Source organism: Thermobia domestica, chromosome 15 (assembly GCF_964235325.1).
Source record: "Thermobia domestica chromosome 15, izTheDome1.hap1.1, whole genome shotgun sequence".
In the NCBI taxonomy this organism is placed as follows: Eukaryota; Metazoa; Arthropoda; class Insecta; order Zygentoma; family Lepismatidae; genus Thermobia; species Thermobia domestica.
Window position 1 is genome coordinate 171,504,081 of NC_137468.1, and position 12,639 is coordinate 171,516,719.

General features: G+C 33.3%; 1 protein-coding gene across 1 annotated transcript in view; it reads right to left on the reverse strand.

The window, feature by feature from the left end:
- DCTN2-p50 (dynactin subunit 2) overlaps positions 1-12,639 on the reverse strand; it is a 90,631-nt gene that overhangs the window by 59,445 nt on the left and 18,547 nt on the right. Inside the window, exon 2 of the mRNA XM_081740417.1 lies at positions 6,744-6,815. Within this exon, the coding sequence (XP_081596543.1) occupies positions 6,744-6,815 (72 nt within the window). The remainder of the gene's footprint in view (positions 1-6,743; positions 6,816-12,639) is intronic.

Here is a 12,639-nt window from a genome sequence, read left to right on the forward strand (position 1 = left end):
GTGAAAACGGTCCTGAGTTGTGCTGAAATACCTCCACGAATTGCATCCCTCGATGTCTCAGTTAGTACATACGATCGAAATAAGTGATATGAATATTGTATGTTTTCATGAGTTTCAGAAACCGGGGGGGGGGGAGGGAGGTTAAAAAATTAAAAAAAAAACTTTAGAGAAGAAGTAGAGGAAAGAATAGGTAAAAAGAGAGGAGACAACACTACAACTATGAAAGATAAGTGGTCGAATTTGCGTATACAACATACTATAACTAAATATTCTCTTTTATGCCAAAAGGGGTTCGGCTTACCAAATAAATAGCCGAAAAAAGATGTCTGCAAAGTCGAGACGAGTCTGTGTCCTCGATGGGATTTTCGGAAAGACAAAGGCTTTAGGGAAATCCCACCACTCACCGTATCCGGTCAACGCCCTTGCAGATCCCGGAATCCACCGGAAGGTTGGAGTAGTGTCTTAATTTAGAATTTCAAAAAGGAAAAAAAAAATCATCCGACCTCTCGGAAAGTAAAAGAATCCAGAATAGTAATGAAATTAGAGGGAAAAAAATAGCTAAGATGTCCCTAATTAGTAATTTGCCAAAATAAAAAAAAAAGTAAATAAACTGAATTTTGGATCGGTGATTTCAATGACCAAACATCACCGATGGCTACCCTGCGCAGACATGCCAAAGTCTGGGATGTCGTTAATTTCCCTCATCTAATTAAACTAAGAAAAGAAATGAAAATACTTAAGGGGACTAGGGGTCGACATCCGGGTACGCGAATGGGCATAAATATTAATTTAGTAGCGGTTGATTTAATCGGATAGTCCGAACTGAACTGTTAGCTATATGAACAATGCACAATAAATAAGGTAAGCAAAGAAGAAAAAAAATCTCGGAGAGTCAATGAATGTTAAGGGTACAAATGACCGAACCTGTACTTTTCGATGATCACAGGATATAGCAGTTAGTTTTCTTAATTATCATTTCTGTCAACCTTTAGAAGTAATTCCCACATGATGCCACCCTATCTGTTGAAAGGCTTAAGATCCGGGGCTGTTAGGATGAGGTACTTAAATGCGAAGTAACACACAATTCCCAACTACACTTTACTATCCAATAGCAAACTCGGTTGGATGAATGTACTGGTGTAGAAGTCAAAACGCGAGAGATTTTTTTTTTTTTTTTAGTAAACGTATTCATATTCTCACTATATAATATACACTAGGCCTATCCATTTAAATATAGGTGTCATATCATCTCATTCACTTCACATTATAATCGTATTATTATTATATCGTTACATTTAATTATTATTTACTCATTTCCACACGAAGTAATATTTTACAGACACCCTATTTCATACATTTTACACGCAGGCCATACACGTATTTACATTACGCACTAATAAACATATAATTATCACGATCCGTCACGCTTAAACTACTACACGATAACATTCATCGAACCACGGACTCTTTGTTTCGCAGCACCCAAATTATATTTACTTCGCAGTTTTGTTAAAAAAAAAAAAGTCAGGCGTGCACATACTGAAAGTTAAATTGTCAACGATGATTTTATTTCTGATGTGCTGATAAAACTAAAGCAACAATGGAATTTTTCTACAGCCACGGGACTAAAGAGAATTTAAAACTACATTTTGAAACAAACAGTAGCAGCATATGGACTTTACCTCTATTAAGAAAATAGGCATTCTTTATTTCAGTGGATATTTCGATTGCTACTTGACCTAGCAAGCTGTAATTTTCAGAACAGTAAGATCTCATGCTATCTTATATGAATGTATACTCATCTGAACCGAAAACCATGTCCACGGGATGTAATTTGAGAATAAATGGCCAAAATCAAACAACTTAGATCACTAAGTCATGCGATGTCGTAATGTCAACAAACAATTGACTACCGAAAACGGACACGATGGCGCTGTAGTAGAGGCATAATTTACCGTGTACTGAAATATATACTTGTACTTATTAATCAGAAATCTAATATTTACTCTCGTTTATTGTGCTTTGAGTTAGACAAATGGTATTAAATTAATGCATGTGAACTAAACTGTCCTAATAGTAGAAATCACGCACTCACTCAGAACTACCAACTACACACACCACTATAAATACTACAAATAAAAACTATTAACTAAACAAACACCATTTAATTACATGCATATTAAAGGCAAGCACCTTTAAACATATTACTCCTTGTCGGTATATAGAGTTGGCTCTATTGAACTTTATGGGGGGCAAAATGAGAAGGGTAACCCTAGGTCCAACTGACCTGACCAATTACTTGAAACAGGTTTACAAAATGATTACTAAAGATTGATGCCCTGGAGGCACCTTAACGAGGTTTATTGAAGGACCCTTCCCCTGAAAGGAAAAAAGGCCTTAAAACAAACAATAACTAACCCATCCCCCGCTAGAAATGGTTCAATTTGGAAAGAAAAATAGGGGCCCCTTTTTGTTAAATTAAGCTGTCATTCTGAGAGTTAACATTGCAACTATGAAACCTACTGTGTACATGCAATTACTAAATAAATAATAAAAAAAATCACACTATCAGATATATGAATAAAATGCACAAAACAGGTCGTATTTCCCTAATCCGTAACTGAGGTTTAAAAAGATCAGACAATCACTCTCATAAACTGTCTATGCTTTGGATTGGATGATGAGCAATATGGCGTCTGTAAAGCTGGTTCCTATTTCTCCTTTATTTTACAGTTTACTTGACGAAAAATGGAAGTTTGTCAGCTCCTAAATCATTGTCAGTCTTTAACTATTAAATTACATTAAATTTTACCTGGATTTAATGAAAATGTCCGTCCTTTTACCGCAGATATGTAGAAGGAGAAATCACAAACTGCGCCTCGTAATGTGTCTTCGATTATTATGATAACATTGCGCCGAAAACGACAAGGGTTGGAGAATTCCACCAATCAGGACGGATTCTAACAGCCGCGGAAATTACAAAGCGAATAGAAATTTGGTGAAATCTAGATATAACCGAATCTGAAAGTGACTATGGACTAGTGAGAGGGGGTGAGGGAAAGATTAGGTACCTGACTAAATTCTACATTGGTCTGAAATTAAGAAAATTTATATCCAATGACGGAACTATTTTTTGGTATGACGTCAGTCTGATAAACCTTGTTACTATTCAACTTGTATATGCGAAAATGGGATTTACAATTAATCAAAATATGAATAAATATATTATTCAGTTAAAATATGATTACTAATGAGACCTTTCGATTCATTACATTTAATTTGAAGTAAAGAGAACTAATAAATTGTGTAATTAAACCGAAATCGAACAAAAAAAAAAAAAATTACTAGGTACAGGGTGCGTAAAAAAAAGTTGCCATTACTTTCAACTGTAATGGTACATTACATATTTATAATCACGTATAACTCATGCAGATATGCAAATTTACCTGAATAATTTTACAATTTTAAAACAAAATATTAATATTCATTATGAGAAAGTTACGATGAAAAGAGTATTAAAAAATGTATTTAATTTATACACAAAATAGTTTTAAAAGGTCGTATACTTACTGTGCAGCGCAATGCCTAGTAACATATTGTACGCAAACATGTATTACAGTACTTTAGTTGTTTATTGATTAAAATCTTTAAGAAGAAATAATAAGATTACCATATTATATTTCTATCGTCCAATGATTGTAAACTGAATTCGCAAAATCACCGTGATCGCCTGCTCTTAGACGTAAGGAGAACGAAACGGTACTGCTACTAACTGTCGCGTATGAGAAACATTGCAGAAAACACAACACAAATATCAGGAAACTTCCGATTTTACTCTTTACTCTAACATCACTTAAAAAAAAGAACCTGAACCTCCGTAGTTTAACAATTTAAATGACGAACACCATGTAAATTTTGTTTTTCTTTTTTAATCTAGTATAATCTATACATATAAAAATGAAAGTCACTATGTTTTTAACTTACTAACTTTTGACAACGATCGATCTCGATCAAATTTTCAACATGGGTGAAGTTCGGACCTGGCATGGTTTTTATCATTTCATTTTGACGGTGCAACTTAAGGTAAGGAGAGGGGGAAGATATTTAAAAATGATTGAAAATGACCGATATCAGTGTCGAATTGGAAGTTTCCGGGGCCCCTGAGATGGACAGTGACACTTACGATGCCGTTTTAATCCAAATTCAGTCCCGCATTTTTGAGAGGGATATATATATATATATATATATATATATATATATATATATATATATATATAATGATCAAAAATGATAGATATTAGTGCCGAATCCATAGTTTTCGGGGTCGCTGTCGCTGAACAATGTCACTTCCGATGCCGTTTAAATTCAAATTTACCCCTTTATGTCCAAATGAAACGTATTTTCCCGTGCGAAGAACGGGTATTCTGCTAGTTAATTTTTAAAAAATCGATTCAAGTAAAAACAATCAATAACAATGATTCTTAACTGTTCGAAGAAACGCGTTATAAAATAGGAATTTTAACCCTCTCTTTGACGACTCAATAAATAAATAATATTGATTATACAAAAAGTTATGCAAAACCCTCCTACATCACCAAGACCTATTTATGTAAAGATCAATTGAATCAGTAAAGCAAAATTGGAACACTCCGTATATCAAAAGTTAGAAAGAAGCTTGGTGCTTTTATTTTTAGGCTTAAAGTTTCTAGAGATTCTGTAGCTGTATTATTTCTTTAGATTAATCAATTTACAATAAAATATAATGGTTTTCAGACTAAAATTTTTAAGAATTTCCTTAGCACACACTTTGGAATTAAGTTACAACTATTCTAACAAATTTATACCCATCAGACCACGGAATTCCGAAGACATAGATAACATTCAGTGACATTACGCATTTATACATACAGTATTTATAAACTTAATATTCATGCTACCGAAATTTATCTATATGGTGCTATTAATAACTAACACTTTTCTGACCACAGTATATACGAAAGGGAGACAAACGTTGTACAGCTAGCTATCGCCATGTTTCGCTGGTCCCTATCTTTTCGAAAATTATCGAATACATTGTAAAAATACAGTTATATGATCATTTGGATCAATATAATATAATTAATGATACACAGTTTGGATTTAGGACCGGAAGGTCTACGGTTGATGCTATAAACTCATTAGTAAGCAAGGTTTTACAAGTTTTTGAGTCTAGAGGCTGTGCAAGGGGTACATTCTGTGACCTGAGCGAGGCTTTCGACTGTGTTGACCATAATCTATTATTAAATAAACTGGCGTAATATGGTGTAGGAAATGCTGGTCTAAATTTAGTCAGGACTTACCTTAAGGATCGTAGACAAGTGGTATGTGTGGGAAGGGAAAAGTCACAAGTTGCACAGGTTGTATATGGTGTACCGCAAGGCTCAGCACTTGGGCCTTTGCTTTTTACTATAATGGTTAATGATTTACCAAATTGTGTTACTAGTCACTCAATTTTATATGCAGATGACACAACATTTCTCAGCGTTAGCCACGACTTGGAAAAATCAGAAGAAATCACAGAAAGAACATTATCTGAAGCTGGATCGTGGTTTAAGACGAACGTTTTTTTCCTTAATGAAGGTGAAACGAAACATTTAAACTTCAGTTTAAGAGAGATGGCAACCGAGAACAATGTGGACAGTGTAACATTTTTGGGTCTTATTATTGATAACAAATAATCATGGGACTCTCATATTCAATATATTACAGGAAGACTTTCAAGAGATATATTTGATAAAAAATTTGAAGAATCAGATACCACAAAACTATGTAAGATCCGCATATTTTGCGTTTTTTCAAAGTATCTTACTATATGGTATATTGTTATGGGGAAACGGTAGCCATGTGAATGACGTTCTGTTGTTACCAAAAAAAAAAAAAAAAAAAGTTGTGAGAATAATGATGAATGCAGAGAATATGTGTCATTGTAAACCATTATTCATAAGATTAAAAATAATGACGGTAATCAATTTATATATATATAATTTGTTGATGTATATAAAGGGCAAAACGTCAGAAATGCAATATAGGCATGACATACACTCATACAACACTAGAAATAATAGACGTCTCAACGTAGCATATTTGAGATTAACAAAATCACAAAAATAGCTATGAAGCCAAGAGTGTGCAGTTGTATAATAAATTACCTATAGAACTGACACAACTACCTATGGGTAGCTTCAAAAATAGATTATATTCTTGGTTAGTTAAAACACCATTTTATTCAATAGATGAGTTTTTTGAATACGATAATATTTAATTTTTGTAAGGTAATAAAATTTAAGTTTTGTTATTGTGGTGAACTTTAGTACTTTAGCACTTATTGTAGATAATGAATAATCACTATTGCTGTACATTATTAGTAAGCTATAATTTGACGTTGTTTATGGCTATGTGGCTGATTCAACAATAAAATTTATTATTATTATTATACACTCATTATAACTAAAATAAGGTGTTACAGTTTCGACAATTTAAAGTTCTCTTTATCGGATAACTGCTTTATCAGTAGTTAGTGTCTGATAATGTTAAGTTGTCAAAACTGTAACACCTTATTTTAGTTATAATAAGCGTATATACTCTGGTCAGAAAAGTGTTAGTTATTCCTGGAGTAAGTTCCAGAGTCGTGATGGATGGAGATACAGGTGCTATTAAACATTACAATCTCTAATAAACTTCATACTGTCAAAAATAAGACTTACCTCATAATAATCAACATTCTGATCAACTTCAGGCAAATCATACGTCTCATAGACATCAGGCTGGTCATATGCCTAAAAGATAAAGTAATACTTAGCAAGGACTAGGCTACACATGAAATAATAATAATACACAGAACACAAAGGAGAAACTGGGCATTCATATACTTCTCAGAAATCAAGAGTCACGAATGTTTATTTCAAAGCTAATATTGCCCCATAAAATTATCTCATTGGTCCTACTGGCAGACATGAGTTAGTTATAAATAAGGTAATGTTGGGTCAGTGAGGGTAATTATAAGATACCCCTCACTGATCTTCAATCACTGTAGGATAAATACAAATTAAGAACACAGGCATTTAGTAACATCCTTCACAATGCTTTGTCTACATTTTTAAGTTTCAGTTTACAAAAGTTTGGATGTACAATTTTGTTTAACAAAGCCATTAAAAAAAAAGTTCTGAAATTCTATCATTAACTTTTATTTCTACTCGTGCAGCAATATGACTATTGTGAAACCAATAGATGTTGATGGAAGCCAGGTAGGTCAGCAGTTACAGGTTACAGCAGTTACAGGTTGAATTTGTTCCTTGGGCTTTTGTTTCCGAGTTACATTTTTTTTTTTTTTTTTTAAATCTCATTTTGCTTCTATGGAGGGTAATTATGAAACGCATACTGGAATTTGTCTCTGTATCCTACTATGTTAAGTTTTAAAAAGGCTGTATTCTGTAGTTTAGGTAGTCCTATAATCTTGTTTCTTACTAACTTTCAAAGTTCTACATCTATATTACTTTGTTGAAAATAGTCTAGGCTGCATATCAATATAGGGTACTAAAACATAAAGAAATAGAAGTAGCCTAAGTTGTCTTTTAGTGAACAACCTATAACTTGGTCTAAATTTGTTTCATAAGCCTATTTTGTAGTCTGAAACTATCTAATATAGCCTATAGGCCTATTATAGTCAACTCACAAAAATGTTAGAATAACATCAGTAGCCATTTCCACTTTCTTTCTTGGTTAATTTCGTGTAACTCAGAGGAAGATTTGTATATCTTTATGCAATAAACACTAAATAACGAAGACTTCTTTGTCTCACAATCGGTCTCCTTCATACCTCAATATCACATACAGAAGCTCGGTACAACAGGTATCTCATAACTACCCACCTGGTGTCTCATAATTACTATTTTGGAGGGAAACTATGAGACAGCACAAAATTGACATTTACTTATCAACGTGAGATGAAAGGAAATTTCTTGGCAGCAAATTGTTACTCTATTGGAACCATAAACTGCTGCCTACGTTAACTGCTTTCAAAACTAATGTAAGCTGAGTAACGTAGAAAAGTTGTGAAATCTGCCTCATATCACCCTCACTGACCCTACGTATCTCATGTGTAAATTATTTACGTTAAAAGGACAATGATTTCGGCTCCTGCAGAAGAATATGGAACATTCTTTCTGGTCGACAGTATCTTGAGAACAAAGTAACTGGCTGCCATCTACATTCCTGTTATTTCAGAAATGATGATTCCACTTTCTTGCAGTGGCAGATTCAGTCTCATTTGTTGATGGTCTTATAAATGACTAATGCATTGATTCTTCCATACATTATAAAATATTTTATAACACGGAAGCTTTATTTACAACGTGCAGCAAGTAATTACACATTCATAATGATAAAGTAGTGGAAAATGGATGTGTAATTACTTGTTGCACGGTGTAAATACTCTTCCATGTTTCAAAATATTTCCTAGAGGTGATTCAAGGTGAGAAAAGAATATCCAAATCCAGGGTTGACTGGTTTAAACCAAAAAACGAAAAATGTTCGTAAAAGTGTAACTATTCGTAAAATCTTGATGAACACATATTTGTGGGTAATCACGTTTCACTCCCATATATTATTCGTACTATATATATTCAGAGCTAAATTTCCCATTCTTTACTCAAAGAGATTATATTACAAAAGCAACTTTTTTTTATGTAACTTTATGGATGTTTCTTTTGTGATTTTTTTATAGTTTGTTATTATTGTTATGCAACCAAAGGAAAATTATAGAGATGCAAAAAAGCCGGCTTTTTTGAATCGATGGTTTTTTTCACATAAAAAGCCGGCTTTTTTGGGAAAAAAACGAGAATTTTGGAAATTTTGGCTTTTTTCAACTTAATGATTTTTCTATCTAAATAGCTTTCTTATAGTATATTCTATAGTTAGATAAAAATTCCATGACCTGAATGTGATATTTCGCTCTGAAATTCACCATCAAGATGGATGGAGCACATGTTTTACGAATTAAAGCTAACATGAAGAATGTAGTATTTGAGGGTAATTTTAGAGGCTATTTAACTTTATTTTAACTTTTGAGTTATCGACATCTTTTTTCTTCTCTAGTTTGTCATCCGTGTTTCATTTCTAAGAGCTTTTAGTACTCTAGCTTCTAGCGCAAAAGTTAAACTTGCCCGTTTTTCTATTTATCCGTCAAAGCGTACGTTTTTCAATATATCCGTCAAATCGTACTTCCACATTTCTGTTATACTGTAGCTGTGAAGTGATTTAGCAATAATTTTCCGAACACAACCTTGAATACCAATTTATACAAATAATCAGTAGCGGATTTAGAAAAGTACTTTAGGAGGGTTTTTTCTGATTGTTTCGTTTCCTAAAAAGTCCTAATTTTATTTGGGAAGTGCTTGAAGTTTATGAGTACAGGCATAACTAATATTTCGTTTCGTTTATATGTTTAGCAATAATCTTCCGGATACAACTTTAAAAATCATTTTATACTGAGAATCAGTGGCGGATTTTGAAAAGTATTTTGGGAAGGGTTTCTTACTAATGTTTAGTTTTTTTAAACATTCGTAATTTTTATTTGACGGGAGCTTAAAGTTTATGAGTAAAGGCATAAATAATAGATATTTCGTTTGTTGCAGACATTCCGTAACTTTGGGGAACGGGCTTCAGTCCGAAAGACCGCCCCCCTAACCTTCGCAAAACCGTCACTGCTGGTAATTAATAATAACGATTTAAAAACAATAAAAAAGGAAGTCGCCCAACTCACAGTACACGCACTATTTCTACATTCACAGATGGAATGAAGAAAAGCTTTGTCAGAATGGTCGAATGCTGGTTGAATCCCGGACTTCCCGATAGAAGCGCAAAAGCTAATCACTCAGTCATGTTTGTTGTGCAGTTGTATTTAGCTTAGCTTAAATATATTCCGTAGTCTTTTTTTTTTTTTTTGGGGGGGGGGGGAGTTCCGTAATGATATGTTGAATCCCTCTTGTTAAAAATTCAGAAAACTTGAGGATTGGGTAAACTGTGATGGTGGTTCTATAAAACTTAACTTTAGAATTTCAAGAATATACAGAACCAAAAGCTCTAGATGTGCAGCCTTTAAGTGTATCATATAAATCTAAGTATTTCTCTTATGTTTTATTTTAATTTTATTTTGTTTCAAAAAGAGGGTATGGAATATTTTGAAGTAAAAATACTACATACTATTTTGCTAGTTATTTGTGTATTTTTTTAAAAGAAGTGTTAACTTTTAGAGTTGGTTGGTTTACACCAACTTTTTTTTTTTTTAATAACTGGTTTAAACCACAAAAATAAAAGGAATCAAAAATGCGAATCGTGTGAACTTCATGGTAACGTTCCCAGATATCAAACTACCTGCAATAGTTTTATTTCCCTTTCACCTTTTAATCAAGGTGTCCCATGTTCAATTCTCGGTCGAACCACAATCCTCCTTTCATGCGTAACCCAAGTAGCGGTTCGGATGTCAGTTTAAGCGAAAGTCTTCTCCTTGATAACCTAGGTATTTCGTAAGGATGTTAAGCCTAAATATACGAAACAAACCAAATTGTATATTTCTACATGCCTAAATGCGTGTTGTTTTATAGAGAAGCCAATATTGCTTAAATATATTGATAAAAATTGGCAAAATTTATCGATTGCCTACGTAGCTTCCAACATTAGCTTGGATTGGACTTTCAATGATATCTACGTACCGGTACTAAATTTGTAATTTAATACCTCAGTTTTAGCGTACTGATTATGGTACGTTGACCTTTAAATTTTACATGCAAAGCAATAACAGGATTTTCCCGTTATTGTCTTACATTTCAAGTAATGACGGGATTTTCCCAATGGCTAGGGCGGGAGATTCTCAACTTAAGAAATTTACTGACCGCACTTCTTTAAGCTTATGGGAGTTCTTCCGGCATAACCCCGCTGTTGCATAATAACATCAAGGCGAAACAAACTTAGGCTATTTCTGTGAATATGTAATATAAATACATAAAGCAAAAAATCTAAGTCAAAAAACCTGGTTTAAACCAAAAAAGCCTGGTTTAAACATCCCCCAAAAAACGGGTTTTTGGCATTTTCAAAAACAACCACGGTTCTTGCCAACTCTGCTTACTTTTGTATATAGGAGGTTAAAAAATTCTTATTATATACATTGGTTAATCCTGTGGAATTCATAATATAAATATGTTGAAGAAAAATTGTTTGAAATATTTTTTCGAAATTCATAGTTTTATTTTCGATGTTTTATATTATTATCAGCATCAACCACTAATTAAATGATTTTTTGTGTTATAGAGAAGCGATACAAAGTCTGTTTTATCAATTTAAAGCAGTATTTTGAAAAAAGCCCAAAATTTCCGAAGCAAAAAAGCAAAGCAGAAAAAACCGAGTTTTTTTCCAAAAAAGCCGGTTTTTTTCCGAGCCCTTGCATCTCTAGAAAATTATAAACATTGTTTCGTTTTAATAATGTTTACTATTGATAAAATACATCGAAATGCCGTACATTTTTGGGGAGGGGGTCATACAAACCCCACGAGAGGTAATTATTGAAATAACAAGAATCTTTGGTAACTATTTAGGTATAAATGGGTCAGAGCCAAAGTGGACTCAACTAATTCGTATCTTGATTCATTTTCTTATTGATATGCAAAGTAAGTCGTTATATTTCTTTAACTTGGTCTAATAGAAGTCGTAGTGAACTGACTTGGACTAAATTAGTTCTGTTGTACTCTGTAGTACTTTGAAATTTTCCATACGTAATTCTGTATAATGGTTCCACCTGTGCAATTGTTTATTTTTCTGTCCTAATGACTCTTGACGATTAACAAATATGTAAAGATCAGTCAACGTGTTTTTATCAGGAGTCCTTCGTGAGTGAGCCGGCAGACGTATCGCATTTGTGGCCAATTAGTCCCGGTTTCGAGTTGAAATGGAGGACAATTTCTGTTGGATATAAGCCGAGAAGCGGTTTGGATTCCGCTTTAAGCTTATGTGACCCCTTCCAGCATAATCCGGTTGTTGCATACAAACACCAAGGCGAAACAAGCTTATTTCTGTCCATATGTGATATAAATACACAGAGCAAATTATTTATTTAAAAAAAAAAATGGTTTAAACCAAAAAAACCGGGTTTAAACAAAAAGCCTGTTTTTTATTTTTTTTTGGCTTTTTCAATAAAAAAACATGGTTTTTGCCAACCCTGTCCAAATCAAAGTTTGAGTTTATTGCTGATCAAATTATATTCCGAAAGGTAGGGATGTCAAATATAAATAATCCAGAGAAATCAGGTTTAACCCTTGTATGTCATACACAAATGAGTATCGTTTCACAGTGTGAAAGTATGGTAGACTTCCACACTATGAGAATTGAATACTCAAATTTGAAGTAGTACACTTATAACTACTGGTTGCAACAAATTAATAAGATCAAAGATAGAACCTGTTACTCGGACACTGAATTCATGCCAGAAAGCCATTATTCTGTATTCCTTACTCTTTTTGTTCTATGGCGATAAAGGCTGAAACTAAAAGTCGTCAATTTCGACCACTTCCGGTTTGAATAGAGGGTTAAGAGAGGAAATAGAACCTAATC